Source organism: Gekko japonicus, unplaced genomic scaffold (genome assembly GCF_001447785.1).
Source record: "Gekko japonicus isolate JY-2015 unplaced genomic scaffold, Gekko_japonicus_V1.1 scaffold2755, whole genome shotgun sequence".
Lineage (NCBI taxonomy): Eukaryota > Metazoa > Chordata > Lepidosauria > Squamata > Gekkonidae > Gekko > Gekko japonicus.
In genome coordinates, this window is record NW_015168737.1 from 131,171 (window position 1) to 156,367 (window position 25,197).

The 25,197-nt window shown below is 44.0% G+C and overlaps 1 protein-coding gene across 2 annotated transcripts in view; it reads left to right on the plus strand.

The window, feature by feature from the left end:
• Nucleotides 1–25,197, plus strand: part of SLC15A2 (solute carrier family 15 (oligopeptide transporter), member 2) — a 139,483-nt gene that overhangs the window by 89,246 nt on the left and 25,040 nt on the right. For both annotated transcript variants that reach the window (XM_015415612.1, XM_015415611.1), the window contains 4 exons: nt 3,864–4,028; nt 8,184–8,230; nt 18,339–18,440; nt 23,235–23,334. In XM_015415612.1, the coding sequence (XP_015271098.1) occupies nt 3,864–4,028; nt 8,184–8,230; nt 18,339–18,440; nt 23,235–23,334 (414 nt within the window). The remainder of the gene's footprint in view (nt 1–3,863; nt 4,029–8,183; nt 8,231–18,338; nt 18,441–23,234; nt 23,335–25,197) is intronic.

The following is a 25,197-nucleotide window of genomic DNA, read 5'->3' on the forward strand; positions in this document are numbered from 1 at the left end:
AGAGAACATTCTTGAACAGAGAGGGAATTAAAAAGAAAGAGAACACTATAAAGTAGGGGGTGATTATCTTAAAACCCAGTTGAGAAATATGAATATCTTCCATTTTCATAAATTCTATTACAAGGAAATACAAGCATGTAGAGTATGTCCAATTGGCAGACAGGTGCTTTTTTGGCATGGCTTGTAAGAGATATTAATTCAAGGAAAGAGTACAGTCATTGTTTTCACTGTATTTTAGATTTATTTTGTTCAGGCAAACACTGGTATTCTATTCTTTTATTATTTCTTTTATTATTTCTTTATTTAATTCGATTTCTATCCCACCTTGCCTGACAAGCAGGCTCAAGGCAGCATACAATAATAATTTACAATAAAAACAGATAAAACTCTAACAATAAAATATAAAGTGCAGATTAAATACAAACGATAAAGTGCAGATGGCAATCGTTGTAGTTGGCCCCGTACGACTAGACCAGTATCCCAAAGAAAGTGCCAGTAATAGATGTTCAGGAGCTCGTTCAGTGGTGGCTCCTAATCAAAAGCCTGGTGGAAGAGCTCGGTTTTACAGGCCCTGCGGAAGTGTAGAAGGTCCCACAGGGCCCTGATGTCCTCCGGTAGCTTGTTCCACCAGTATGGAGCCGTTACTGAGAAGGCCCTAGATCTGGTGATAGTCAGTCTGGCATCCTTGGGGCCAGGGACAGTCAGGCGATTTTGAGTCCCCGACCTCAGTGCTATCTGGGGAATGTGTGGGGAAAGGCGGTCCCTCAGGTAGGCAGGCCCCCGACCATATAGGGCTTTAAAGGTCAAAACCAGCACCTTGAAGCGAATCCGGTATGCTATTGGCAACCAGTGCAGCTCCCTCAGCACAGGCCAGATGTGCTCTCGAATAGAGAGGCCCATCAGCAGCCTGGCTACTGCATTCTGCACTAGCTGTAGCTTCAAGATTTGGGACAAGGGCAGCCCCATGTAGAGAACGTTGCAGTAGTCCAATCTCGAGGTGATCATAGCGCAATTCATAATTCTTCTTGGATTGTGCTTTCCTTACCTTCTCTTTTGAGCTTCTACCACTGCACCTGTGCATGATCTGAGTGGCTTTAGAGTGTAGCGCAGTGGGTTTAGGGACTGGCCTGTCAAACCAAGGAGGCCAAAGTTCAGATTCCATCTCAGCCATGAATTTAGGGCTGGAGTCAGCATACCCTGAGGTGGGGCAGCTGCCAGGGCCCAGGACGTCTGGTGGGGCCCACTGCTGCCGACCCCTACCCCCTGCCACCTGTCTACCTGTGTCCCCAACTGCCCAGCATCATTGAGGAAGGGCGTGTGGACGGTGACCCTGCCGGCACTCCCAGTGGCAATGGCAGCAGCACTCCCAGCTCATACACTGGCCAGTGCTGTTGGAGAAAGGGTGGCAGGTGGCACAGAGGACTGAGCATGGGTGATAGGAGGGCTTCCCAGTGGGAGTTTACAATGTTTATGATGCATGTGGTGATGGATAAGAAGAAAGCTGGGGGAAAATATTAAACAAGATGAAACACAGCAAGGAATGCTACTTCAAATGCACCCAGAAAATCTCTGTTTATTGTTAGCTATACAGATACTGGCAGAATATAGTGAAGACTAGAAACAACTACTGATGAAGGTTAAAGCAGAAAGTGCCAAATCAGGACTACAGGGGAACATCAAGAAGACAAGGAATAATGACCACTGGGACATTATACAGCTTTAAGGCTGACAAGGAGACATTGGAATTGTTCAAGATTTTCTATTCCTTGGCTTCATCATCAACCGAAAGGGAGACTGGGAAGAGCAGCCAGGAAGGTGCTAGAAAAGATTCTTAAGTGTAAAGATGTATTGCTGGTGACCATGATAATTCATGCCATAGTATTCCCCATTACTATGTATGGGTGTGAGATTTGGACAATGAAGAAAGCTCACAGGAAGAAAAGTTGACTCATTTGAAATGTGGTGTTGGAGGATGCCGTGGACCACCAAACAGACAAATAAGTGGGTTCTAGATCAAATCAAGCCCGAATTCTCCCTAGATGCTAAAATGACTAAACTGAGGCTATTGTACTTTGGTTACATGATGAGAAGGGTGGCTGTAAAAGATAATAATGGCCCTGGTTACACAGGGCGGAAAACACGGAGGGGAGGTGTGGCTATTTGCGGTGCCTCAATTAGCTGCACGATAACGCGATCAGACACATCGGCGGCAACCCACGATTTCGGCCCTTGGCGTGTGCGCAGCAACGAAGACAGCTGGAGGGAAAAGCCGCGCTGGTGCGATCACACCAAAGGAGTCCGGAGGCAGCCCGTGGCAAACCGTTTGCTACTACCTTCGAGGAGGTTTTTTTATCGCGCATTTTCGGTGGCATGCCACGGGTTGGCCACAGGTGCGCTCCACTTGCCAGATGTTGTGGTGTGATCGCACCTGGAAAATCCGCCATCCAATCGTGGCTCTCCCATGGCAAATTCACCGTGTGAACGGGGCCAATGTTAGGAAAAGTTGAAGGCAGCAGGATAAGAAGGAAGACCCAATATGGGATGGATTGACTCAATCAAGGAAGCCATGGCGGCCATCCTTTTGCAAGACCCAAGCAAGACTGTTAACAACAGGACGTTCTGGAGGTCATTCATTAATTGGGCCGCCATAAGTCCAAAATTACTTGATGGCAATTAACACACAGAAACACACACAGATATACAGACTCCTAAGAGGCTTTTCACATCTTGAGGGAAACAATATCCATTGTCCTTTTCCCTCACACAATGTCCTCCTGCATTCCATTTTAATACTTAAGCCCTAGTACTGCTCTCCTCAGGTAGATTTTCTGCACTTTCTCATTTTTGTTGGTCAAGTGACTTATGCTGACAATTTTAGAGGGAAGATATGTCTTATGAATGTAGACCCACATGACTGATACTAGTCATCACATCAGGCAAAAGGCTTTAGAGCGAAGTGGTTCTAGTGAGCTGGTGACAGCAGAGTGAGGATAATGTTGTGATCTGGGAGGTTACCAGTTCAAATGTCTCCTCAGCCACTTAGTTTCAATCTCAGAAATCTTTTCCCCATCTGCAGTGCTGGTTTGACACACAGAACTATGAATGACTGTCTTGATGTTTCTGAAGTGTTTTGAATACTGAAAACTCTGTACCAGTGGAAAATACTGGTCCCGGTCACACGAGTGGGAAAATCCATCAGGGAAGGGAGGCATATTAGATGCGGAGCTAAAAGAAGCACGGGAGCGCAATCTTACGCTCCCCCACGGCTCCGTTCTCCCTCCATTGGCACCCAATTACACTGGGGAGGCAACGGTGTAGTCCCAGCGAGGCAACATGGCAGTCCCACGTTAGTGCGTATGCGTGGGTCATGGACGGCTGCAGGATGCTACAGGCTGCTGGCGCGTCTGCGATCCCACGCCCGCTGTTGCTACGGATCTTCCGGTAGGTACTACATTTCCCCTAGTACCTTTTCGATCTGCATTTTCGGCCGGATGCGACAGGTTAGGGGCGGGTGCACGACGCTTGCCAGATGTTGGTATCTGATTGCACCGGTTTGATCCACCCTGGTTTGATCCGCCCTTAATCTGTCCCCTCTGCGTACCTATTTCTCTGTGTGACCGGGGCCACTGTATTTGAGATTGTAAGCAGTAGTTGCCACCAGCAGGGGGCACATACATTTTAAAATTCCTATGTAAAACCAACAACATAATTTTCACCACATTCCATCTGAATGAGAGTTCTGGACCATGAAAGTTCGAAAGATTCCCAAGTTCCATATAGGGTATTTTTTCTTTCATCTTATATTGTAATATGTAAAAAAAATTGTTTGATTTACCCTCCCTTTTTTCTTTCTGTTTGATTAGGACCCTGATGACTACTCAAAAATAATTTTAACTGGTGCCCGGCAAAGCCTTCCTTTTAGGATACAGTATCAAGGGTCATCTTTCACATTTAATCGTACTGTCCAGGAAAAGTTGCTGTACAGCTTAATTATCTACAAGGCAGCGGGAAACATAACAAGCAGCCTAGTAAGTGTGGAAATCAAATGGGACAAAATTATGTTTGATAAAATCCAACATCTCCCTCCCTCCATCCCTTCCTTCCTTCCTATGGCTTTATTGGGCATAGCCTTAAGCTTAAGAGCCAGTTTTGTGTAGTAGTGAAGTGTGTGGACTCTAATCTGGGAGAACCGGGTTTGATTCCCCACTCCTCCAATTGCACCTGGCTGGATGACCTTGGGCAAGCCATAATTCTGGCATGGCTGTTCTTGAAAAAAGAGCAGTTTCTGTCAGAGTTCTCTCAGCCCCACCTACCTCACAGGGTGTCTGTTGTGGGGAGGGGAAGGAGTTTGTAAGCTGCTCTGAGACACCTTTGGGTAGTGAAGGGTGGGGTATAAATCCAATCTCTTCTTTTTTTTAACCACATCAATATATATTTTAATCTCCTTTTTCCCTTTTAAAGCCACCCTTATAAACATTTTTTAATTTCTTATGCTTAATTACTAAAATATAAGAGGCTGAAGATTTAGTAACATTGGGATCTTTATCCTGCATAAGAAAAGAAAAACTTTGATCATAGTTCATAAACAATTCCTTCTCTAATGGCAGGGTTAACACGCACCTCTTCTATATTCCCAAGTGAATCCAGAAAAAAAATTATGATATCGATATCTGATTTCACCAGTTACTTGAGGTCATGTAAATGCTGGGCCTGATCATTTGTTTTTCTGGTTATAATCTTTTAGGTTTTATACACGAAACCAACTTATTGATTGTCACTGGAATCCAATATGATTTTTGTATACAGATAATAGACCACCTTATAGTAAAAACATCACTAATCTAGAATGAAATGTGAGTGCAATATCAATTGAATGGATGCAACCGGTTGTTGTTGTTGTTGTTGTTGTTCAGTCGCACAGTCGAGTCCGACTATTTGCGACCCCATGGACCAGATCCCGCCAGGCCCTCCTGTCTTCCGCCGTCCTCTAAAGTTGGCTCAATTTCATGTTCGTTGCATCTATGACACTGTCTAACCATCTCATCCTTTGCTGTCCCCGTCTTCTTTGACCTTCAATCTTTCCCAGCATCAGGGTCTTCTCCAGTGAGTGCTCCCTTCTCATTGGGTGGCCAAAGTATTTGAGCTTCAGTTTCATTATCTGGCCTTCCAGCGAACAGTCAGGGTTGATTTCTTTTAGGATTGACTGATTTGATCTTCTTGCAGTCCAAGGGACTCTCAAGAGTCTTCTCCAGCACCATAGTTCAAAAGAATCTATTCTTCAGCACTCGGACAGTAACAAAAGGCTAAAAGATGCAACCAGTAATGGGTGATAAATTCATTAGCTGATCTTCTTAACCAAGGAGGACGTATAATTCTTTCTTTACAAGCAGTACTAAATCTGCTTTTCCTTCTTCTAGGCATTTGTGCTTTTATGACACCCTAGTTGCTAGACCTAATTTAAGCCACTAACCGTGAGATCCTATGCAGAGTTACCCCAGTTTAAACCTATTTAGATTAATGGGCTTGGACTAGAATCATTTTGCGTAGGATTGCCCGGCAAGTGCTGCTCTGGGAAATCAGAATATAATCTACTCCGAGGTTATAAAGACAGTGGAAGAACAAACTCTGAAAAGTCTTCAGTTTACAAAAAGGCGTTAACGTGGTCGTAACAGAACAAATTGTCTCAATAATAACTGATTGATTACTTTAGTATAATTGTATAACAATTTAGAATTACAGTCGAAACATCCATACCAAAACCCATGAAAATCAATAGGCTTACTGTTCAACATATCACCCAAAATAGTAAATCACTTTTCAATAGTTTACAAGTTGTCACCTTACCAATTAACCATATTTCTTTGACTAAAACCATTTCCCATTTTGATGGCAGATTTAGAAATTAAGCAACTTTTAAAGTAACTTACTATCTTGTCTGAATGAATGTTTCTAGCTCCATTTGAAAAAAATGCAGATCAATTCACTAGCCAGCTGATTAAGTAAACTTTATTTTTACTTATAAGATACAGAATCAGAGATGTTGGGTAATCAGACCTTGACAAAGTGTATAATGCTCAGTTCCGTAAGTTCCAGACCAACCATTTTCTGATTTGACATTCTTTAATGACATACTGTACTTTTCCCCTACACATCTTTGTGTGCTTTGCTCACAATTTTCCCAAAGTTAAAGGTTGAATCCATGTTACTATGCATGTCTAAAGACATTCGAAAGACTTCAAGAGTTCAAGGTAAAGGGGTTTATTCGTCAATGGAGACTCTTCCCCTTGACCAGCATGACTCTTGATTTCTTTTGACAGGCTTCCACAGCTCTGGACACTTCTTTCTCTTTTGGTTCATTCCCCTATGTTCTTATGAACCTCATATCTGTACTTCAGTGCTTCCAGTTTTTAGGATTCTGTGTAAACGACAATTGGCTGGCATGATGTGAAGCAAGATGCTGTATTTCTCCCTTTCCTCCCCTCCTCTCTTGTTCCCTAGCAGAATGCCACAGAATGCAATCCAACAACTTATTTTCAGCCCCTTGCACGACTTTGTGTGTGTGAGTGTGTGTGTGTGAGTGTGTGATTCAAACTCTCCATATATCTGATGGCATTATAGCCTCTTATCAAAAATTTATCAGTGTAGGTTAGCACTGATAACTGGTAGTATACACTAATGTGATGCTAATCAAGTCTGAATTCATTACCAAGGGAAATGCTGCTGTTGTCTGTTTGCAAACAATTTGTTCATTATTAATTATGTTTATCTACTATCTGTTTTACAATTTATTTTCTGCTTACCAATATATCTGAGCCACAGCACTCAACAGCCTTTATAGGAGTAGAAGGAGAGGGATAATTTAAGGGCCAAGAAGAAACCATAATTCTAAATGGCATTATAATTAAAGAAAGAAGGCATGTAAAGATATGGCGTACTTTTTGGAAACAACAACAATATTGATACATGTGTGCCTGCCACAAAATGTTGCAAAAGAGTAGAATGGGGACAATTTTTGCATCTTCCAATATTTCCTGGTAAGCCATAGTGTCAACTACCCTTTGACTGAGTCAGTAAACATGCAGCAGGAGAAAGGCTGAAAGGACAGCTGTTCAGTTTCCATGTCAGTCTGAGGTGTGCATATTTTATTTATTTATTTATAATTCGATTTATATCCCAGCCTCCCCTAAGGCTCAGGGCGGCTAACAATTGGGGCAAAAGCCATAATTAAAACAATTAAAACAAGATAAAACAATTAAAACAAGATAAAAACAAGATACGACAAAGTGCTGGTGCTCTGATGTTCCCAGTTCCAAGATGGGTTCCGGTAGGGTGGATCCGGACCAATGACGTAAGTTCCAAAGTTCCAGATAGCCAGTCTTCTTCCCAGGGCCCACTTGCACCCTGATGGTATCTCTGCCAATTTTCAGCGACGGTGCATTGATGGAACAGTAGCGGCGGCGGCTCCTACTCGAAAGCCTGGCGGAAGAGCTCCGTCTTGGAGGCCCTGCGGAACTGCAAAAGATCCCGCATATGTATGAGGGAAATCTTTCCTCCACGCCTCGGTCCTGAACTAATCACAGGGGATTGATTGTCTTTGGCTTAGAGCTCAGGTTGCTTTACTCACATTGGGTAAAGGGCCAAAGGGAGATGAGGGAAAATTCTCCTTCCCCTTCAGTCACTGAAGCTTTTGAGGGGGGGGGGGAATGAGAATGCACATTCCATAAGACCAGTTCTCCACCACCATAATGACTTGTGAAGGGTGAATTCTTACTTTTGAACAGATTGTTGGGGGAAGGTAAAATTGGGGGGCCCTAGTTCCAATTACCCAGTTTACCTGTTCATCATCTGCCTTCCTTTCTTTGTACCTACTGTGATCTAAGCACCTTCTGTAATCATAAAATGGGTCTGAGGCAATGGAGTCCAGTTGCAGCCAAGGCAACTGGGAGCTTTAGGGAGATGAAAAAGTTACTCCACCTGTGAACTGAGCCCTGGGACTGTATGGTTGATAAGGACCACCTAGCAGATGTCAAGACATCTAATGTCGATATAAAGCATATTGCAGACATCTCCCTCTATTCAGTGGGCTCATGTTCAGAATTCATGTTTTTATGTGTACACCATTTGCTTGTAAGAAAGCTTCATGTAGCCGAAATTATGTATTGATTTTGTCTCTTTCTTTCTAGATTAAAGACATGGGGGGAAAGCCGTCAGAAGGAATGGCAGCAATAAGGTGAGGACTGTTTTTTCTGATTTGTTGCTTTGATGTTATAGTTTGATTGTACAGAAAAACAGTACCCTCCCCCAAGTTTAGCTAGACTTTGACTTCATTGGTATTCTCATGTGAAAGCTGCTTTACGTACCAATTGTTTTTATTATAACTACACCCAGCAGCAGCTGATGTTGACAGGATTCTGGGTAGGGTAAAGCTTACTGCTGGCCTCTTAGACCCATGTCCATCATGGCTTGTGAAAGCCAGTGGTGATGGAATATGGGGGCCCCTGGTGGACATTATAAATCTGTCCCTAAGTTCAGGGGTCTATCCAGGGAGGCTAAAAGAGGCTGTTGTTGTTGTAACACTGCTCTTAAAGAAACCAACCCTAGATCTTTATGGATCCAGCCAATTATGGCCCAGTATTGAATCTTTCATTCCTGAGTAAGATAATTGAGAAAGTGGTGGCTGAGCAGCTCCAAACCTTCCTGGAAGATACACTGGCCTTAGACCCATTCCAGCCTGGTTTCCACCCTGGTCATGGGACAAAGACAGTGCTGGTTGCCCTCACAGATGATCTTTGTGGGCAGATGGATTGAGGCGGGTCGGTGCCACTGTTATTGCTTGATCTGACAGCACCGTTCGATATGGTTGATCATGAGCTCCTGACCCACCACCTTGCCAATGTAGGAATCTGTGGGGCAGCCTTGAAGTGGTTTCCTCATTTCTCCAAGGTTAGAGACAGAGGGTGGCGCTAGGAGAGAGGGTTTCACCATGATACCCACTGGTATGTGAAGTCCCCCAAAGTCCCCCCTTTCCCAACTGATACGGAGTTTCAGGTGGGGTTGTCATCAGTACACAGATGTCACCCAGCTTTATCTGTTGGGAGGGGGGAAACAGCGAGGGCTGAGCGGCTTCCCGCTCGCCCCTTGCTTCAGTGCCGGGTTGGGAGGGGGGAAGAGCAGCGAGGAGCCGGGGGAGAGGCAATGGGGGGGAGGAAAAAGGGTTAGAGTAGGGTCCTATATGTCCACAGCCCTTACCCTTAATACCAGTTCTCCACAAGGCTGTGTGTTAAGCCCCTTGCTTTATACCCTCTACACACAGGATTGTACCCCCACCCACCCCAGTAACACCATCATCAAGTTTGCTGATGACACCACAGTGGTGGGGCTCATCTCTGGGAATGATGAGTCTGCTTATCGGGACGAGGTGGAACGGCTTTGTGTTTGGTGCAGGGAAAATAATTTGATCCTCAACACCACCAAGGAATTGGTAGTGGACTATAGGAGGAACAAAACGGACATCCAGCCACTGTTTATTGGTGGAGAATGTGTGGAGAGGGTGGCTACTTTTAAGTTTTGGTGAGTGATTATTGAGCAAAACTTGACCTGGAGCGCTAACACCACTGCTCTGGTGAAGAAGGCCCAGCAGAGGATCTTTTTTTCTCAGACTTTTAAAGAAAAATAACTTGAGTGAGAAAATACTGATGTCCTTCTATCGTTGCTCAATAGAGAGCATTTTAACATACTGCGTCTGTGCCTGGTTTGCCAGTTGTATGGCTGTGGATAGGAAAGCACTCCAGAGAGTTATCATCACAGCCCAGAAGATTATTGGCTGCCCTCTCCCGTTCCTGGAGGAATTGTATAGTTCTCGATGTTTGAAAAAAGCAAAGAACATTCTGCAGGATTTGTCACACCCTGAACACTCCCTGTTTGAACTGCTGCCTTTGGGTAGAAGATATAGGACAATTAAAACAAGGACAAACAGATTAAAAAATAGTTTTTATTTGAGAGCTATTGTTGCTTTAAATGCTGTATGAAATTGGAATTTGGGTGACATTGGTGGTTTAAGTTGCAATTTGAACCTTAAGGGAGTTATGGGATGGTTGTGAATGGTTTTGTGAGTGTATATGAGTATGGTTGTAGATCACCGAAATGATTGCATCCTTAATTTCGTTGTACTATGTACAATGACAATAAAGTTGTTTATTATTATTATTATTAGTAGTAGTAGTAGTAGTATCATTATCATCATCATCATCATTAGTATTAGTATTAGTATTAGTATTATTATGGAACTCAGAAGTGATTGGCAAGTACGCTTTGGGAGGCAAGTGTAAGTAATCTGCCACTCCTTTTCATTCCATGGTATCCTTCAGAATAATCAATGAATTGGGGGACTCCTTAGCTGCCACTGTTTTAGTTAACATTGGTAACCCTGCATGAGTCTCTCTTATGTGACATTATTCACAGCGATCCAGTGTCATATGTGGATTCAATACTGGTCTGGCTCTAGGAGACCATGTTCAGATATCAAAATGTGTTAACAACTTGCTGACCTTGCACCTTCCCAGCTTCACATGCTGCCCTACCTTTCAGGGTTCTAGTGAGGAATGAGGATTAAAGAAAAGAAATAAAAAAGATATGAGGTGTTATAAGACTGAGTCCAGGTTACAGAGTAGGATAGACTCCTTACTGCTCTTTTTAAAGGACAGCATATGTTTTTTTCTTCTCAAAACAGCTGTCCCAATAGACAAACTATAATGGCTCTTGTTGCATCCTCTGCTACAATCCCTTAATGATTATATGCTTGATTCCATGGGTCATCTCATCTGTATCGTTCCTGTTGGCCTACAGGCCAAATAGCACTTACTCTTTATTTAACCAGTGCAGAGTATCAATGTTCTAAAATAAACATTAGTTGATGAATCAGCAGGTCACTATGACCTTTATACTGTTCCGTTTGAACATATCTTAATGTGCTGTGGCTCACAGCCTATGCTGGTGACTTCCATGATAAATCTGTTCCTTTAATTCATATCAGGCAAAAAAACCAAAACAAAACATTAAAGAAAATGACCTCACAGAGACTGTAAATTTCGCTGTGCAGTTGGATAACACTCTGGGGGCAATAACAGGCTTGCTGTCGGGTCCCTGAATCACGTTTCTTTCCCACTTTCACTTAACATGATGTCTCAGGGTTCTGCATACCTTTTGTCCATGTACAAGAGGTCAAGTTCCATCCTTGGCACCTCCTACTGACAAGTCTCTGGTGATCAAGATCCTTTCATCTCTGCTCTTTTGTCCACCAGGCTTCCTGCAATTCTGTGCACACCTATGTCACTTGATGGGTTTAGATCCAACAATTTGCCCACCTCTCCTCTATTTGAAGGCTACCTGTCTCCAATTGATTATATCATTCTGTTTAGTGATAAATGGGGAAGATCCATGGCTCAGTGGAAGAGCCTCTACTTGGCGTGCTGAAAGCTAGGGGCTCTGGGGCAAGTGATGCTCTGTCTTCTTGGTGCTTGGGGGGGGGGTCAACAGTGGGAGGGCTTCTAATGTCCTGGCCCCACTGCTGGACCTCCTGATGGCACTGGTATTTCTGGCCACTGTGTGACACAGAGTGTTGGACTGGATGGGCCTTTGGCCTGATCCAACATTGGCGTCTCTTATGTTCTTATGTTCTTATGTTCTTAAGTCCCATGTGCAATCCCTGGTCTTCCAGCTAACAGTCGGACAGTATGTGATGTGAAAGACCTTTCTCTGCCTGACACCTTAGAAAGCTGCTGCCAGTATGAGTGAACAATACTGACCTTGACAGACCAGTGGTCTGATCCACTATAAGGCAGCTTCGAGGTGCTCTGTTGCATTCCCCCCCACCCGGGACGGGGAAAATGATGCAATTTCAAATTATTCTTAAGTCTTTAGCACAACACCTGAAGCGAAGCCTATGATAGGCCCAGATCCAGTGATTCATAATATATGTCTTTTGCTGAGCGGTCTTGTGTCTTGACTGCTCTACAGATCCTGTAGACAGTTCCTCTCTCACTGAGCCTTGGAAGCTTCCAATGATGGCATTCCAATGTTCCCCTTCACTGGGTTTATACTTAGCTGCCTCTCAATGTGCACAGTGATTAGCGTGGCCTATGTGAAGCTCCTATATTAAATTTTCCCTGCTGCTTTGATGGGTTTTTATTGATCCTTTTCAAAGCAACCTGTCTGATTTTTTTTCCCTTGCCTTTCTGGGTCTTCACACAGTCCTTGTTTTACTACGATTGTCAGCTCTCTTCAGCTTCCTCTGCTGTGTTTCCTGGCATTTTCCCATATCTATATGTGACACCGTAAACAAAACTGTTGTTTTGATGTGTCTTTTACCCTTCATGGGATGCCCAGACTTGGTTTTCTTTGTTTCTGAGACAGACCTAGTATGCATCATGCATGTGGTCTCAGCACAGTTCTTTCTCTCACAGCATTTCTTTCGCCTATGATCTTCCGGAAGTAGTCCTGTCTCCGATGTCTCCTTTGCTATGTGTGGCAATCTTGCTGTGGGCATGTGTTTCCCAGTAGCTCCTGGTGTTCTGCAGTATTAATTGTCTTGACATTACTTTTACCTTGACATGACAGACATACTTACTTTGTCTCTGGTTTTAGTGCAAATGCTCCAAAGAATCAAAGGAGGCACTGTCATTGTATTTTAACTGATTAGCAGATACCAGTTCCCTGGTATTCTTATTGGAGGTCTGGGGTACTTGGCATGGGCCCACAATATGACATTCCAGGCCCTGGCCTTTGTGCTTTATTCCTGACAATAATCCCTGTCATTGAGGAATACACTTCTAATCCCTTGCAAAGAAAATCTGTGTTATTTCTTTTTCTCTGCCTATATTGCTGCACAGATTGCTCTGTAGACTGCACAAGTTTTTTACCTTGTGGCACATTGTGTCCATCCTTTCTTTAGCCACATCACACCTCTTTTCACTGCCTTCATTATCATGGTGCAGAGCCACTTATTCTAACTCCTGCTGACAAATTAATACTTTGATCAGCTCCTTTCCTGCATTGTAGCAGTAGCCTCCCACTTTTCTGAGTGGCAAACACCACTCTTGCAGTACCACAGCTTGCACCTCTAAGTGGGGAGGAGAGTCTCTACGGAAGCTGCAGCAAGGTCTGGAACATGCTTCTTGTGCTGTGGAATATGTTTTTGGCAACTGATTCGGACAAGAACTCTCTAATCTTTTCCTTGTTGGATAACAAGGCATGCTACAAAACAGGGGTATAACCCCTTGTTTTATTTTTTGGTTCATTGTTTATGATAGGGTTCTAACTTATACCCTCTCCATGCATGAAGTTTCAAAAGGTGATGTCCTGCTAGAATCCCCTACCAAGGGTTGTCTCCCACTCCTCATGTAATGCATGGTCAGCATTCTCACACAGCCCACCCTTGTGGGTCAGTTGATGTGTAGTTAACTAAAGTGGAAAGAACCATCCCTGTCCTTACTAGCAGTGGCTGGCAGGTGTAGTGGCTGATTGGCTAAGAGAACCCAGTACATGTCTGGGATGTCAGTAGTTCATGCTGGGTGCTGTAAATCCTAGCCAGTCAGCTGCTTCACATCTACACCATGGGCTTCCCTGTCTTTTAGTCACTACTCTTCAGTGGTGGCTTATCCATTCCCCTTTCTACCCATTGTACAGCCTCATTAAACCAACACTGACTACCCTGATTTCCCATAGCTAAAAGGTAAAGGGCACCAAACAGAACTCTCCAAGGTGAATCTCAATATGCACAGCATGTACTTGACAGATGTTTCACATGGGGAACACCAGTCCAGTTCCGATAAAGTATGAGAGACTGAATCTATTTTACCAAGGGAGCAAGAGCAAATTCTATGAAAGTAGGGAAGATGCAAAAAGTGGCCTCTCACAATCACCATTGAATGGGCATTCATTCTAGCAAGTTTAAAAATGCTAAGTGGACCAGGTGAGGTCAGATGATAAGCATAGGAGGGAAGAGAATCAGGGGGAAGTATTAAAAAAAACTGTGAAGAACAAACTCGCTGAGCATGAAGAATAGAACTATTGTAATCAATCAACCTAATCCATTTTTAATTGTAATTGCTGATTCAGCAAACCCAAATTCCTTGATAGGTTCAGTGGTAAAACCAATTTCTTGTCCATGATCCTAAACCATGGTGGATTTATAAGGCCAGATAGCCGTTGACACAGAAAAGTAACCTTAAGCAAACATTAAATGCAAGTATCCACATGCCCTAGCCTCCAGTGATGGCTGACCAAATTCAGTAAACAAAGCCACACCAACAGCACAGTGTGGTACATTTCGCAGCTTTCTAAGGAAATAAAGAAGTGGAAAGTCAATAGATTCCATGACTGCCTTCTTTCTTATTGCCACTCCATATAAGATGAAAGGGGTGGCCTTTGGATTAAAAACTTGAATAGCCCCTGGTACATATCTCCTCCTTGTTTGAAAGAAACTCAAAATACCCCCAATACAGGGTTTGATTTTGTTTCTCACAGCTTTTTGATGTGGAGCCCAGTTTAGATTAGAAACAAGATTCTGAAATAAGAAAGTTCTTTAACTTGGGTCGAATCTGCATTTGTCTTTCCCACCGGTGTCCCACCCTTCTGACTTTGTCTTCAAAAAAGCTGTCTACATTTGGTTTCATTTTCACATCTCAACAGTGCTAGCACTGTTTGGTGTAGTGGTTAAGTGCGCAGACTCTAAACTGGGAGAACCGGGTTTGATTCCCCACTCCTCCACTTGCACCTGGCTGCATGACTTTGGGCAAGCCGTAGTTCTGATAGGAGCTGTTCTTGAAAAAAGAGCAGTTTCTGTCAAGAACTCTCTCAGCCCCACCTGCCTCACAGGGTGTCTGTTGTGGGGAGGGGAAGGGAAAGGAGTTTGTAAGCCGCTCTGAGACACCTTTAGGTAGTGAAGGGCAGGGTATAAATCCAATCTCTTCTTCTTCTTCTTCATACTTTTGCACGTCCACGTATGTTTATCGCCTTCTCGTTGCACCTCCCCGCTGCTTTAAAAGAATCTTCTCCAAACAATGTTCAAACAAGCATAGAGAAAGATGGCATCACAGCAGCACGAAACTGATTTAAAAATGCAAATGTAGATTCAACCTTGTTCTAATTCACCACCACCCAGGCCAACAGTATGTTTTAGGATTCTTCTCCTCCTCCCCTTTTTTTAGTAAAAACCACTACCTCGGATTTCTGGCATTTTCCTGTCAGTCCTAGTTTCTTGTCCTTACCAAAACTGAGACTAGAAGTTCAGAGTGCTATCTACTAAGAGGCAGGAGATCCGTCCCAGCCAGACAAGGTGCAGGATCCAGAGCAGGACTGCCGAAACTACAGGGGAGCTATCCAGTCTGCCACCGAAAGGTATAGAGTTGGCCCTGAAGCTCCATGCATTCCTGGAACTCCTGCTGCACCTCAGAAGAGGAACGAAGAGCAAGGAAGCTTAACTCTGGGATGGGCACTGCACCATTTAACGTGGGTGTCCACTTGGATTTGTGAGCATTATTCTTCCTCGGACTCAAAGGGTTGATTCCCCGAGTTCTGGGGGAGAACTGAAGTATGCTGCAATAAGCATGCTTTGGGCTCCTAAGTTTCAGCAGGGCAGGCCCGTAGCCAGGATTTTGTAATTTGGGGGGGCCTTTAAATAAGTCAGGGGGCACCGATGTCACAAAATAAAAAATAAAATTTAAAAAACCCTCACTTTTGCAGCGTTAACACTCTGCCTAGGGAAGTGAGCCACGCTTGGGGAAGGGGAAGTGGTGGGGAGTCCTCCAAGTGTTCCATAGACTCAGGAGTCCTCCGGGCAGCCCAGAAAGCTGGGGGCCAGGGGGCTGGATGGAAGTCAGGGGGCCAGGCCCCGAAATGACCCACTGTAGCTACAGGCCTGCAGCAGGGTCAATTAGTGCAGCTTCTTTTACAGGGTTCTTACAAAGGCCTTCAGGAAATATTGACTCTTCCTGACCCGAACAGGTCCTGTGGTGTGCAGAGGATTCCATGCTGGGATCCTCATGACTCCACCTCTTCCTCAAGATGACCCATATGAGTCAGACTCTGGAAGGTCATAGGACATGATATCTAGAGGGGAGAGGTTAAGCTTTAGCTGCCCTTTGAAGTTCTGGAATTATGAAAGAAATTACATCATGTCTAGACCGCTACAATATATGCAGACAAACAGATATCCAGTATTTTGGCAAGAGATTTATCTCCGTCCCACTTCCCACAATCCTTTAATTGGTAGAATCAGACTAAATGGAGAACCTCGTATATGCAAGCACGATACTAACTTCTTCCCAGAAAGCATGCTCCAATTGTAGATTTATCTAAAACTTTGTTACTTTGTTGCCTAAATGAAAACATTGACTAGATAATGGAATGTATTTAATGATCCCAAACAGCAGGGTGTGTGTATGTGTGTGTGTCTGTCTGCATTTGTTCACAAAGGAGGAAATCAAGGAAATATCACTCAGGAAAAACCACTGAAGATAATTATTCAGGTTTAGGGTGAACTACTACTTATTTTAGGAGGAAGATCTCATGGAGGAAGTCACTTTCAAATAATCAAATATCAAGCCGTAACAATGTATGATGTATCAAGCTGAAAATTGCCCTCCAAGCGTACATAGTAGACCATTGGGGTTCAATAATCCCTCTGGTTTTGCTCCTTACCCAAGACTGCAAAAATAGAGTAGATACCAAACATGTAGTAGACTACAATATGTGGCTGGTAAGCCCTTTTCAGGCATTATGCTTCTGGTACTCACACTGTGCACACTGGGAGAGCTCTGTGCAATCATCTCCGTATGTATAATTGCCCTTTTGTCTGAAAAGGGCAACGTGCATATTTGCAGCATCAGCGCGCGCACACACACACACACACACACAATCCACTTTTGCAGGTAGCATTGCAACTGCCAAATACTGAATGTGCAAAATATGTGCATTGCCCCTTTCAGACAAAGTGCCAGTTCGGCATACTGAAATGATCAGATGTATGTGTGATAGGAGCCCCAGCAATGTAATGCCTAACAAGGGCTGTAGTCTGCATTTCTTTTGCTAGGTCACATGCAGACCTGCCATATGTTATAAGAACTGCTGTTCTGAACCAGACTAACAGATCATCTAGGTTAGCATCCTTTCCATAGACAGTATTCAAAGAGATGCCTCTGCGAGGTCATATTTTTCTGCACACTCTAGGAATCCCCCAAACAGGGCTATTTTGGGGCAGGAACGCACAGGAACGGAGTTCTGGCTGGCTTCAGAGTTGGCCACACCCACTACAGCCAAAACCTCTGTGTGCGTGGCTACAGAGGGAAGGCCTGGAGGGTGACCCCCCATGGCTACTCCAAGGTGGGTGGGCCAGGGGGGCCCCTGGAAGGATTGGGGAGGCATTTAAATGCCTCCCCGTGCCTTCCCCGGCAGCTGCGGGGCACCCAGGCAAGCCAAGGGAAGGCATGAGGTGTGACCTAATATGTGAATGAGCTGTGCTATCAGGGATGTGGCCCAATATGCTAATGCATTTCTGCTGTTGGGTGTGGCTTATTACGCTCATGAGTTCCTGCTGGGCTTTTTCTACAAAAAAAAGCCCTGCCCCCAAGTATGTAGATACGTCTCCCTTATCTGTGGGCAGCCTTCTTGTGCAGTTTTTGTCATTGATACAAACCATATCAGTTTATAGTGAGATTAGGTGAAATTTTCAGTAGCTTACTATTGTTATTTATTATATATGTTTGAAATGGTATAATTAATATTGGAGTTTTACTGATTTTTATTGTATTGTTGTATTGTTTCTGCCTCAGACCATCAATTATGAGATGGTCTAAAATATTAAAAGTAAGTAATCTCTGGCCCTGTAGAGGCATGGTGTCTTTTGAGTATTGAAATTTTGTTGCTATAAATTTTCACGTCATTGCTGACACAACAGTGATGCATATCTTACCAGCATTTTTTGAAATAACATGTGCCTATCTATTGATATTTGTGAAACAGAATTATGAAGGAGAGTTATGCTTATCCTTGCCCCAGAATAATTTTTCCCCAACCACCCCATTTCACTGAATTTTTAGATGGGATTAATGGCAACAATCATTTTCCTTCTCCTAGAAAGGAGGTTGTGTCATTGCATGTACTGAGGTTACATATATGATTATGGTAAACAGTGATAAATTGGAAGCATTTTTGGCTGGCAAGCTTACCATAAAAATTAAGATGAACTGCCTTCAAATAGATTGCATGCCTCCAGTAAACTCTGTGATGCTTTATTTCTCTGTATTCATTTTCTGTCATGATAAAGTCAAGTTTCCTTATAGATTCATTAATACTTTGGCTCAAGATGTCAACATCACTCTTGGCAAAGAAGAGTTTGTCAAAAGTTACAGTGCTTCAGACTACAGGATAGTGGAGAGAGGAAGGTGAGATTTTTGTGAAATTTTCTCTGCTTAATTAATTTCCATTTACCCTCTTAGCCTCTCAGTGGCACCTCTAGTCGATTTCAGAGGAACTTGGAGTTTGGTTGTCAAAATCAGAATGAAGAATGAAGCTCACAGTGGAAGATAATGCAGGCAGATCCTGTGAAGAAATTATTAGAGTAATCCCTTCACACCTGTTCTATCACAGAAGTTCAGCACGGACAGAAGTGGCATTGCAGATCACCGCTAGGCAGGGCAGGAACACTATTTCAGTGCAGCAGTAGGTACATTGTCTTTTGCTGTGTTCAAATGTCGAGTGGGGTTTCTGTGGTGCATGCCCTTCCATTTGTGCACTCCATCACCCACTTTGCTGAGCTATCTACCCAATCCTAGCTCAGCTCAGCTTCACCATTGGAAAGGAAAAGAACAAACACTGGACAATGATCACTGATTGCAATTCACTGCTATTTACTTATTTATTATTGTCTTTACTGTTTTTGCAACCAGAGTCATAAACAGCAAACCCTCATCCCACAATAAACCTCGTTCCACAGGAAAGCATGAAAGAATTTAAAGGTTGCTACTGCAAAAGTTGTCGTGTGATTTGACAACGGCTGCTAGAAATTTTGCCACACGCAGGGTAGTTCATTGTTTATTTATTTAAATATTTAAACCACCCTCCCCTGTAGGACAGGACTCGGGACGGTGTACATCCATATAAAACATTTACATAATATCTACAAAAACATTTTAAAATCCATAATATATTGAACAGCAGTAATAACCTATAACGAGTAAGATGGTGATAAGACTGCCAGAATATCCCATTGCCTCATGGGGGGAGGCAGGATAAACAAGATTTATGCAATCTGAAGAGACAGGAGGAACAGGCATGCCAGCCAGATGGAAAACCATTGCTGTTCTCAGGGGTCATTTCATAGAAAAAGAGGTGCAGGAGCTCATTAGCATAACTTATTTGCATATGATACACCCCCTGACATCACCGGAAGTGTGTCAGAAGGCACCACTGGACTGCTTTGGATTGCTAGCTATTGGGAGGGGGGACATGCAGATGTGTCCTCGCAGAGGAGGGAGAGCTTATACCTGAATAAAACTTAGTCTTAAAGGTGCCACTGGACTGTTTTGGACCGGGGGGCTCTGCACCTTATCTGGCTGCTTCTTGCTCTGACTGAGGGCTGCTGGGAGCAGGGGGTGGGGCTTGTTGCACGTGCCCATCCCCTGGGCTCTTTACTACCGGAGTTCCGCTCCTGTGCGCTCTTGCAGGAAGTGACCCCTGGTTGTCCTCAACCAAATGCTGGCGGAATATCTCTGCTTTGCATGCCCTGTGGAACTACATTAAATCCTGCAGGGTATGGATGTCATTCAGCAGAGAGTTCCATCAGGTTGGGGGCAGGGCTGAAAATGCCCCGGCCCTGGTCGAAGACAGCTGGATGTCTCTGGGGCCAGGGACCACCAGCAGGCTCTTATCGACCAAGCACAATACTCTTCGGGGGGTACACCAGGAGAGGCAGTCCCGAAGATATGTGGGTCCCTGACTGTTAAGGGCTTTAAAGGTCAATACTGTAATCTTGAACCTGATCTGGTACTCTACTGGAAGTCAGTGAAGCCCATGGAGCACAGGTAGAATAGGTGGCATACGCATTGGATACATGCTGTCACTGGCTCCTTGGAATCCTCGCTGGCAAGGAAAGAGCAAAGACTCCTTCTTTACTATCCTGGCCCTCCTCCTTACTGCAACTATTTTGTATTTGAAGAAGAGTTATATAGGAGTAGAGAAAACTACACACAGAACTGCATTTGAAAGAACATAAGAACATAAAAGAAGCCAATGTTGGATCAGGCCAACCGCCCATCCAGTCCAACACTCTGTCACGCAAAAATACCAGGTGATATCAGGAGGTCCAGCAGTGGGGCCAGGACACTAGGAGCCCTCACACTATTGATCCCCCCAAGCATCAAGAATACAGAGCATCACTTGCCCCGGAGTCCCTATCTATACCTTGTGGCTAATAGCCACCGATGGACCTCTGCTCCATATGCTTATCTAATTCCCTTTTGAAGCTGTCCATGCTTGTAGCCGCTGCCACCTCCTGTGACAGTGAATTCCATGTGCTCATCACTCTTTGGGTGAAGAAGTACTTCCTTTTATCTGTTCTAATCCGACAGCTCAGGAATTTCATGGAGTGCCGACGAGTTCTTGTATTGTGAGAAAGGGAGAAAAGTACCTCTTTCTCTACCTGCTCTATCCCATACATAATCTTATAAATCTCAATGATGTCACCCCTCAGCCATTGTTTCTCCAAGCTAAAGAGCCCCAAGCGCTTTACCCTTTCCTCATAGAGAAAGTGTTCCAACACTTTTATCATTCGAGTTGCCCTTTTCTGCACTTTTCCCAAAGCTATAATATCCTTTTTAAGGTGTGGTGACCAGAACAGTACACAGTATTCCAAATGAGGTCACACCATTGATTTATACAGGGGCATTATGATAGTGGCTGATCTGTTTTCAATACCCTTCCTAATAATCCCCAGCATAGCATTGGCCATTTTTATTGCAGTCACACACTGTCTCGACATTTTCAGTGAGTTATCTACTATGACTCCAAGATCTATCTCTTGGTCAGTCTCTGCCAGTTCGAACCCCATCAATGTGTATTCATAGTTAGGATTTTTGGCTCCAATGTGCATCACTTTGCACTTGGCCACATTGAACCCCATTTGCCACGCTGACGCCCACTCGCCTATCCTCGACAGATCCCTTTGGAGTGCCTCACAATCCTCCCTGGTTTTCTCCACCCTGAACAACTTCGTATCATCTGCAAAGGATACATTCTGCCTTTACTGAGTCAGACCAAAGGCCCTTGCAGCCTAGTACTATCTACAATAGCTGATGGTGGGCCACTGTTGTCCCTACTCACAGAGATCCTTAACCTTGAGGAGTCAGGGACTGAACTGGTGAAATTTTGCATGCAAAACACATTCTCTGCCACTGAAGCATGGCCTTCATGCGAACTGCATGCTTCATCTTGCTAGTTAGTGTTCTAGTATGTGTGGAATAGGTTAGTCCTAAAGATTGTTGCCCTGCCCAGTTCTCATGGTTGGTCAATTGAAGACATTAGTGAAAACCGGCCATCCTCCTTGTTGTTGTTGTTCAGTCACACTGTCGAGTCCGACTCTTCGCGCCCCCATGGATCATCTCCCGCCAGGCCCTCCTGTCTTCCGCCGTCCTCTGAAGTTGGCTCAGTTTCATGTTCGTTGCATCGATGACACTGTCTAACCATCTCATCCTTTGCCGTCCCCGTCTTCTTTGACCTTCAATCTTTCCCAGCATCAGGGTCTTCTCCTAGCAAACCAATAGTGACACTTTGTTGTTGTTGTTGTTCAGTCGCACAGTCGAGTCCGACTCTTCGCGACCCCATGGATCATCTCCCGCCAGGCCCTCCTGTCTTCCGCCGTCCTCTGAAGTTGGCTCAGTTTCATGTTCGTTGCATCGGTGACACTGTCTAACCATCTCATCCTTTGCCGTCCCCGTCTTCTTTGACCTTCAATCTTTCCCAGCATCAGGGTCTTCTCCAGTGAGTGCTCCCTTCTCATTTGGTGGCCAAAGTATTTGAGCTTCAGTTTCATTATCTGGCCTTCCAGGGAACAGTCAGGGTTGATTTCTTTTAGGATTGACTGATTTGATCTTTTTGCAGTCCAAGGGACTCTCAAGAGTCTTCTCCATCACCATAGTTCAAAAGAATCTATTCTTCGGCGCTCGGCCTTCCTTATAGTCCAACTCTCGCAGCCATACATGACTACTGGGAATACCATTGCTTTAACCATGCGGACTTTTGTTGGCAGGGTGATGTCTCTACTTTTTATCATGCTGTTTAGGTTCGCCATCGCTTTTCTCCCAAGGAGCAGGCGTCTTTTAATTTCATGGCTGCAGTCACAGTCTGCGGTGATCTAAATGTACATATAGGAAAGTTTCTTTTATGGATGTGTTTGTGCAGTCAACCAATCAAAGAGCCACAGATTGATTGATTGAATGAATGAACATTTTAAAGGGAGTTAAAGTCTCTACTAAGCTTTGTTAATGAAGCAGCTTAGAAAAATATAAGATTAAAACTGAAAGAAAAAATGCACTTATAAAATAAGAAAATTTATTCCATTAAGAAAGAAAGCAATTGCCAAGGATGTGGGCCTTCCTGGCTCCTCCCTTCCTCCAGCCGCCATTTCTGACCCCAGGAAATTTATTCCCAAGGCTGTGGGACTCACACAGCCTTGGAAGTGGGAGGTAGCAGTGGGGAGGTGGAAGGTGATGCAGTCATTTCCTCCTGCCTCTTCTGTGAGGGGAGCTCTGCTGACAAAAGAGGGAAGGGACATGAGGTAATCCTTCCCCAATGCAGCGTCCTGACCTGCAGGGCTACTGCTCCATGTGGATCCTGCCACCGAGGGAATAAGCTTTGCCAGGGTAGGAAATGCTTGCTGATGGGAGGAAAGAGGTGGGAGGACCGTGGACACTTAAGCAGGCTTTGCAAGGTCACTGCACGGGATCCAGCCCACTACTAGCAATTTATTATTCAGTGTAAAATTAATTCTGATCTATGTCCTTGACTTATTCCTAAAAAGATATATCTGAAAGCTAAAATGCTAATAAAGTGTGGCACTTAGCACAACTGGCATAATGAGTTATTTATTGCCCCAAATCAGCTTAAAGGGAATTGTGAATGTCTTGGGCTTTTTGGCCACCAGAGGATAACCAGGCTCTATTATGTTTTCTCTTCCTATCAAGGTACAACAATGTCAAATGCCAAACTGGAGGAGAAGAATACATCTTGCACTTAGGCCTGCTTGATTTTGGAGCTGCATACACTGTTGTTATAACAAGAAATGTAAGTTGACCTTTGAATTTTAGGTACGGTTTCCATTCTAGCATTGATCTCTTGACTGTTAAAAATGCTGCCTTATGTCCAGGCATCCACTGGAGCATAACCACTGAAGGATACACACACACACACAGGTATTTATGTATGTGTGTGTGTGTACGCCTACAGAAATGCACATACAGATTTAGAACAAGTCAAAGCCAAAATAACAAAAAGTAATTAGCAGCTGCAAGCAAAACAAATGATGCACACTATATATATTATGCTAATATTTAATTAATTAATTAAGCGTTTTAGGCCATTTTTATTCCCAGGGGGACTCAAACCAGTTTATAAAAGGAATGCTTTTCAAATTCCAAAAGCAAGATTGGAAATATTTGTTTCAGCAAACACAGAGGATGGTCTATCCAAAATGAAGCACTTTCACATTCCGCTGATGCCACTGCTAAGGACATGCTTGACACTCCCATGGAAATCAATGTGATTTTAAATTACTTACCTTTGACTGGGCTGTTCAACTATCAGCAGAAGTGCAACCATTTTATTCTGCAACCATGCTCGTTTTACTATGCCATCCTAAACAGAGTTGCACCCATTGAAGTCAGTGGGCTTAGAAGGGTGTGACTCTGTTTAGGGTGACACTGGTAGCGCCTTGCTTAATGTGAAGTAATGAAATAAGTATAGAGGAAGAAGGCATGTGTCAGGCTCCAACTCCCTAGGGTCAGAGTCCAGGGCTGTCACAACCTCCAGTGTCCTTTCAAGGTGGGCTGCAGGAGGTGCCTCAGTCACCTTGCCTACACTTCTTCCCTGGGGTGGCCTGGCCCTTCCTCCTCGGCTGCCATGGGCCCTGCCTTTTAAAGGAGCCTGTGGGAATGGGACAACCCCAGTGTTATGTATTAAGCTCAAAGTGCACCAGAGAACTGACCTAGCTTGAACACCTAAACAATAGACTACTAGGATCCTGAAAGAGACCTATTGAACGGGAGTTATCTTGTAAATAGCCGATCACCGGGACTGGGTGTGTGTTGGGTGTGGTGTTTTGCACGCATTTAAGCAGGGCTCCGGTCCTGCTAGAGTTGTCTTAGAATTTAGCTGAAAACACTAATAAACTATGAGCTGATCACTCAACGCGTCTGAACCCAGTATATTTCACCCAGACTCATCTAATGCCCCCGGATGTGGGGCAGGGCTCTGGGGGGTTCCCTGTGCTGACCTCCTCTCCCATGTCCTGCCCTTCCCCACTGCCTCAAAAGGCCTCAGCACATGTGGGCCCAAGAAGGGAAGGGACGCTGCCAGCTTCAAATGCAGGGTTGCTGGCAGGTGAGGCTCAGCCACAGAGTCCCCCTTCCCTGCTGTGTTGTCTGTTGTGTGTATAGCAAGTATACATTATTAGAGCTATGACCAATCATGGCTTTCCCTGGGTTGTAAACACACTGAACACAAAATAGAAAAGTAGGTTTCCCACTCATTCCAGTAAATACAATATGTACATACAGTTTACAAATATGCACTCACTGTCACTTGCATCACATATTGTAGCCCTTATCTCCCAAATAATTACTTGCTAGATCAGAATGAAAGCTACAGTAGATCAAAAGCCAGTTATAATTCCATTAAACATGTACTGCATGAAGAATAAGGAAGTATCAAGATTAGTCTGAATAATCAGTGGTATATTTGTATATCAAGATGCTAAAGCAACTGCCATTTATGGCACTTATCTTGCCCTATTTTGATTTTTTTGTTGGAAATATCTCTGCTTTTATTATATGCCTATCCTTCTTCCCATTGACTAAGTGACTGATCTTCTCTAGTTTGTCTGTTGTAATTAATCTTATGCTTTGTTTGGCATCCAGATCTATTGTGTGT